Source organism: Capsella rubella, unplaced genomic scaffold, assembly GCF_000375325.1.
Source record: "Capsella rubella cultivar Monte Gargano unplaced genomic scaffold, Caprub1_0 scaffold_2, whole genome shotgun sequence".
Classification (NCBI taxonomy): Eukaryota; Viridiplantae; Streptophyta; class Magnoliopsida; order Brassicales; family Brassicaceae; genus Capsella; species Capsella rubella.
The window spans coordinates 11,991,081-11,998,240 of record NW_006238922.1 but is presented as its reverse complement, the minus strand read 5'-3'; the positions used below and the strand labels follow the sequence as shown (position 1 = coordinate 11,998,240).

General features: G+C 40.6%; 1 protein-coding gene across 1 annotated transcript; it reads left to right on the top strand.

Moving 5' to 3' along the window:
• The first annotated feature begins 1,784 nt into the window (after positions 1-1,784).
• LOC17896558 (probable LRR receptor-like serine/threonine-protein kinase At4g36180) lies at positions 1,785-5,638 on the top strand. The gene has a single exon (XM_006300602.2). It carries the CDS (start codon positions 1,977-1,979, stop codon positions 5,406-5,408), a length of 3,432 nt encoding a protein of 1,143 aa, XP_006300664.1. The 5' UTR covers positions 1,785-1,976; the 3' UTR covers positions 5,409-5,638.
• Positions 5,639-7,160: the final 1,522 nt, after the last annotated feature.

Genomic DNA, 7,160 nt, shown 5'->3' with positions numbered 1-7,160 from the left:
ATTTATGTTACCTTAAGCTCAAAAATGAATCTATTGTAATAACAGTGAACAAAAAATAATTAGAGTATACACTACACGAAGAGCGAACTCGTACTTGATTAAACTATGCAGTCTCTTTTCGGCTTTATGTCTTCTTCTTGTGGTCCATCTATTACGGCAGAAATTATGATTCTTGGATTATAAGATCATTTTGTTTATTATGAAACTAGTTAAAAGAAAACAAAATCTTGGTGATACATTTTTCTAATAATCTATTTGTCCACATTATCGGGTTTCCTCCATGCTCCATTTTATTTTACGTTATCTATATGTCTCATAGTGTCACTCAGTGTGGTTATAGTTAATAGTGTAATTGGTTTTCTATGTTTTGTTGCATAAATTACCAGAGCTGCTTTCTGTTTACGGAAACCAAAACCATAGGTTGAAACACAAACCTTAAAACCATGTTTATGGGTGGTTTCTTAGATCATCCTCAATACATGGGTTTTAAATCTTATCTTAAGATTTGGGAACGACGATCTATTTCCCCCCAGGAACTTTCGTATACGACCAGTTCCACCCAAACTTTCAGCCTCTCTCTATGTTTCCCTCGAAAAATAGTTCTACAATTATTTCTCCTCAGATATAAAGTTTGAAACTTATTTATCCACATAATCAAAGTTCGAAACTGATTTACACATCGAGCTGGGTTATTGTTGGTTTACTGTAAACCAGTCTTGTTTTAACCAACAAAAAACAAAATTAAACCAATTAAACAAAATTAAAACAAAATTAAACCAGTCTTGGAGATTTTGTTTTGAGGATTTTTTTTTGTTTTTGAGGTTTTAATCGGGTTAAGATTTAAGTTATTGGTTTATGATTGGTTTAATTTTGTTTTTTGTTGGTTAAAACGAGATTGGTCTACAGTAATCCAACAATAACCCAGCTCGATGTATAAATCAGTTTCGAACTTTGATTCCGTGGATAAATAAGTTTCGAACTTTATATCTGGGGAGAAATAATTGTAGAACTATTTTCCGAGAGAAACATAGAAAGAGGCTGAAAGTTTGGGTGGAATTGGTCGTATACGAAAGTTTCCGGGGGGAAATAGATCGTCGTTCCTAAGATTTGTTTTAAAACTCATGCATTAAGGATGCCCTTAACCTAAGATTTTGTTAAGAAAAATCATGCTCTAATTAATTAACCCATTTACCACCATTAATAATTACTCAACAAGGTATGAAAGATTGGATATGCACAATCTAATCATCATAAAAGTATATGGTGATTGATATGCATAATCTAATCATCATAAAAGTACACGGTACATAAAAAATTCAATAAGTAAAAGATGCAAACCTTGGTGAGAAATATGTACGATTTGGTAGTTTGTGATTTTACTGGGCGTGAGAGATGCAGAGTTGGTCGTAACATTTGTCACAACATTGGTAGCTACAAACATAATGCAGATATTGTGTCATACACGCACATGTATAAACCATACCCACGTAAGATATTGTTTTCTCATAATGCTTTATATGCTTTGAAGATATTTCTCATGCTAGCTTGGTGAGATATCTCTTAGTTTATCGAATTTAGTATAAGTGAAATCGTGTCCAAATGAGATTAACCGGTGTCTTTGCTTGAAAGTTGAAAGTGAGTTCGAGCTAGAGACTTGAAGACAGTAGCCTTAATGTAGGACAAGATCTCTTTCAGTATTGGCACTTTTATCTCGGTTCGATTTATCATAGTTCATAGGTGTAGGTAATTTTTTGTTTACCAGTCAACAAAAACATTGTAAACATTTTCTTTCTTGATATATAATTTGCTTTTTGGGGAACAACAAAAAATATCACACACCATCCCAAAGTGTTCCATATAGTGTAATCGAAAACGATGTCGTTACAAGCTTCCCTCCCTACGCTCCTCTCTTATATTATAGAACGAAACAACTAAATTCCTCTCTGCAAATAAAAATCTCTCCTTTCTCCTCTCTAATGGCCGCAACGGTCATTTTCTTCCTTCACTTAACCTTCTTCACCTCCGTCTTCTTCTCCAGATTCCACCACACCTCCGCCGTCTCATCAGAGATTCAAGCACTCACATCATTCAAACTCTCACTCCACGACCCTCTAGGAGCTCTCGAATCATGGAACCAATCGTCTCCCTCAGCTCCATGCGACTGGCACGGCGTTTCTTGCTTCTCCGGCCGTGTACGAGAGCTTCGTCTTCCTCGTCTCCGCCTTGCAGGCTACCTCAGTCCTCGACTCGGTGAGTTGACTCAGCTCCGCAAACTCAGTCTTCACTCCAACGACATAAACGGCGCCGTCCCTTCTTCTCTCTCTCGTTGCGTCTTCCTTAGAGCGCTTTATCTCCACTACAACTCCTTCTCCGGCGACTTCCCACCGGAGATATTGAATCTTAGGAATCTCCAAGTCCTCAACGCTGCTCATAACTCACTCACCGGGGATATCTCCGGCGTCACAGTCTCAAAGAGCCTCCGTTACGTCGATTTGTCTTCCAATGCAATATCCGGTGACATTCCGGCGAATTTCTCGGCGAAATCATCTCTCCAGCTCATCAACCTCTCGTTCAACCGTTTCTCCGGTGAGATCCCGGCGACATTGGGACAACTACAAGACCTGGAGTATCTATGGCTAGACTCAAACCAGTTACAAGGTACAATACCATCTGCATTATCCAACTGTTCGTCGCTTATTCACTTCAGCGTAACCGGAAACTCCCTCACCGGTCTAATCCCGGCGACTTTCGGGAAGATCCCAAGCCTCCAGGTGATTTCATTATCGGAAAACTCACTTACCGGAACAGTTCCGGCGAGTCTTCTCTGTGGCTCATACGGTTACAATTCGTCCATGCGAATCATTCAATTAGGAGTTAATAACTTCACGGGATTAGCTAAGCCGTCGTCTTGCGTGAACCCTAATTTGGAGATTCTCGACATTCACGAGAATCGCATTAGTGGCGATTTTCCCGCGTGGTTGACTGACTTGACCTCTTTAGTTGTTTTGGATATATCTGGTAACGGGTTCTCCGGCGGTTTCCCGGCTAAAGTTGGGAACTTTGAGGCGCTTCAAGAGCTGAGAGTAGCTAACAATTCCTTCGTTGGTGAAATCCCGACGAGTATCGGAAACTGCAGATCGCTGCGAGTCGTTGATTTCGAAGGAAACAAGTTCTCGGGTCAGATTCCGGGTTTTTTAAGTCAGTTACGGAGCCTGACAACAATATCTCTCGGAAGAAACGGGTTCTCGGGTCGGATTCCATCGGATCTTCTTACGTTACACGGACTCGAAACGTTTACTCTCAACGAGAATCATCTCTCCGGAGCAATACCGTCGGAGATAACGAAGCTAGCTAATCTCAGTATCCTCAGTCTCAGCTTCAACAGATTTTCCGGTGAAATTCCGGCCAATGTGGGTGATTTAAAGAGCTTGAGTGTTTTAAACCTAAGTGGATGCGGGTTGACGGGTCGGATTCCGGTTAGCGTTAGCGGATTAATGAAGCTTCGGGTCTTGGATTTAAGTAAACAGAGACTATCCGGTCAGTTACCAGTCGAACTATTTGGTTTACCGGATCTTCGAGTGGCTGCTCTTGGAAGCAACGCGTTCGACGGCGTCGTACCGGAAGGTTTTAGCAGTTTGGTTAGTCTTCGGTTCTTAAATCTAAGTTCCAATTCATTTACCGGACATATCCCTTCCACCTATGGATTTCTCAAGTCGTTACAAGTGCTTTCCCTGTCTCACAATCGTATCTCTAGTTCAATCCCGCCGGAGATTGGGAATTGCTCCAGTCTTGAGGTTCTTGAGCTCAGTTGGAACCGGTTAAAGGGTCACATTCCGGTTTATGTTTCAAGATTGTCTCGTTTGAAGAAGCTTGATTTGAGTCACAACAGTTTGACAGGGACTATTCCTGATCAGATTTCTAAGGATTTGTCTCTGGAATCTCTCCTACTTAATTCGAATTCTTTATTGGGTCGAATACCGGAATCTTTATCAAGATTGGTGAATCTAACAGCGTTGGATCTTTCTTCGAACAGATTGAATTCGACTATACCATCTAGTCTTTCTCGACTTCATTCCCTGAGCTACTTCAACGTATCAAGAAACAGCTTACAAGGGGAGATTCCGACAGCTCTAGCTGCCCATTTTCCTAATCCGTCCAGCTTTGTCAATAACCCGAGACTCTGCGGCAAACCGCTCCGTGTAGAATGTTCAAACGTTCGGAGAAGAAGAAGGAGAAAGCTAATCATACTAGTGACACTAGCAGTGGCTGGAGCTTTGTTGTTGTTACTCTGTTGTTGTGGTTATGTGTTCAGTTTATGGAAATGGCGTAACAAACTAAGATTGGGCTTAAGTCGGGACAAGAAAGGGACACCATCACGTACATCCCGAGCTAGTTCTGGTGGGACAAGAGGAGAAGACAATAATGGTGGACCTAAACTTGTGATGTTCAACAACAAGATCACATTAGCTGAAACTTTAGAAGCCACGAGACAATTCGACGAAGAAAACGTATTGAGTCGAGGAAGGTACGGGTTGGTTTTCAAGGCAACGTTTAGAGACGGGATGGTTCTATCGGTTCGGAGACTCATGGACGGTGCTTCGATAACAGACGCAACGTTCCGTAACCAAGCTGAGGCTTTAGGTAGAGTGAAGCACAAGAACATCACGGTCTTGAGAGGCTATTACTGCGGACCACCCGATCTAAGACTTCTTGTTTACGACTACATGCCCAACGGAAACCTGTCCACGCTTTTGCAAGAAGCATCACACCAAGACGGACACGTGTTGAACTGGCCAATGCGTCATCTCATCGCCCTCGGAATCGCTAGAGGACTCTCCTTCTTGCATTCTTTAACAATCATTCACGGCGATTTAAAACCGCAAAACGTCCTCTTCGACGCAGATTTCGAAGCACATTTGTCAGAGTTCGGGTTAGATAGATTGACTGCATTGACCCCGGCTGAAGAACCGTCAACATCATCCACTCCGGTCGGGTCTTTAGGCTACATTGCACCGGAAGCAGGATTAACGGGGGAAACAAGTAAAGAGAGCGACGTGTACAGCTTCGGAATCGTGTTGTTAGAGATCTTAACGGGGAAAAAAGCAGTGATGTTCACGGAGGATGAAGATATAGTGAAATGGGTAAAGAGACAGTTACAAAAGGGTCAAATCGTGGAGTTGCTTGAACCGGGTCTGTTGGAGCTTGACCCGGAAAGTTCAGAGTGGGAAGAGTTCTTGTTAGGGATCAAAGTTGGGTTGTTGTGTACCGGAGGAGACGTCGTTGATCGTCCGTCAATGGCTGATGTAGTGTTCATGCTCGAAGGGTGTAGAGTCGGTCCGGCGATTTCCTTGTCCGCCGATCCTACTTCACCTACTTCTCCTCCAGCCGCCGCCACCGCCGCATCTTGAAATCGCTTTTTTATTTTTTTTTCTAATCATTTAATTTGTATTTCTTTGCCTTTGTGGATAATTCATTTTCTTTTTTTAATGTTGACTTTTATTGATCCGTGACTGTTCTTGTGTTGTACATGTCACGGGTACCACAATCTAGTTTCAAGTCGTCAAAGCTATGAATTTTCCACGACGGAACGAGAGAGTGACATGTCAATCAGTTCAATGTGTCATCTCTTGTGTTAATATTGAAAAGTTTTCCTCAATAAAATTCATGTTCCTGAAAATTATATCAATATAAAATTAGTTATGACGTGAGTGTCCAAGATATGATTAGTAGTAGTAAGTCAAGTAGACCTAAATTAATGTGTTGAACTCGACCCTACGGCGCCGTTTGGTAAGGGCATTGCGTATTCTTCCGACAGTCTTCCGTGATTTGGTCAGTGGGTTAGGAGAAGAAGTGGGGGCCTCCACAGTGTCTTCGTTCTGTTTTAGTTCGCGCCAAATACGTTTGGACAAGTGGGTGTGTGACACGTGGTTGTCTCCCTAGTGAGATGAAAGTAGCCGTTGCTTGGATTCTTGTGTTTGGGGAAAAGCGAAGTTAAGCCGTCAGATGACGAAAAGCTTTTTTAAAACAGAGCCTATATTGTCTGAAACCTCAAGCGACGTCGGACTTTTACACTGTTCATAGCCAGTGTACATTTTTATTTCTTTTCTTTTGGCTTGTTAACTCATTACTTCTCTTTCATTTATTTAACTTCTAATGTTTGGTAGGTGTGTGTAATCAATGGATAACTCCGCCTTACAGTCTTTGGATTCCTTCTACAAGGAATATATTTCAGGAACTCTATACCCTTCTCATGTTATAAAAAAAAAAAAAAAAAAAAAAACTCTTTATGTATTAAATCAAGCATATAGAGTCGTGAAGATAACATTTATTTTTCCATGACATTTTCCGAAAATACGTTGTTCATGAAGATAATTAAAACAAGAATGGTAGTCGTGAAGAAGATAATTGGTGTAATCAAGAAGGGGAAGGAGAATAAATGCAATGGAGTTGTAAATTTGTGTGAGAGAGTTTAATGAATGTTTGGTTGTGCGGACAACGACTCATCGGATTATTAAATGTCAGAGCCCTCTCTCTCTTTGCTGCTGTCTTTATAACGAGTCATGACAATTTTGACTGTGCTTGTGTTGGCAATGCTCTCTCTTGCACCCACTGCCATTATTTTATGCACCATCATTACTTTCTTAAGAGGACCTTCCCTCTTAGACCAACATTATTGGTTAGATTTTAGCTAGATCTTAGACTAAGATATGTGAAGGAAAAGATCTAAGATCTAGCTAAGATCTAACCAATAATGTTGCTCTTATCTCTTAAGGAATTCGGAAACCTATATACGTTGTTTATGAGCTAACCTAACTAATATATTCAAAAAAAAGTTGTGTAGTAATTCTTGGACGCTTAATGATAACTAGGATAATAGCACTATAAATAGTTGTTCGATGCAAAATTTTATATACAAATATGAAGCGAAATGGTAAGATAATTATTTACAGAGGGAATCCGTAATTTGTTCGATATACTCCTCGGTTAATGGCAAGGTTTCATGTAGCAAAATTTAAAAATCTCATACACTCAGAAGAACATGGACTGATTATTAGAGTTTTAGGCTACTACAATCATTTGCTGAGTAATTTTTAGCAACATCATTGCTGATTAGTTTTGAGAGAGACAAATACTGTATATGTTAATTGCTAGTGCTAGTC

Coding starts and splice junctions, on each gene's coding strand:
- LOC17896558 (XM_006300602.2), top strand. CDS start 1,977: ATGGCCGCAACGGTCATTTTCTTCCTTCACTTAACCTTCTTCACCTCC.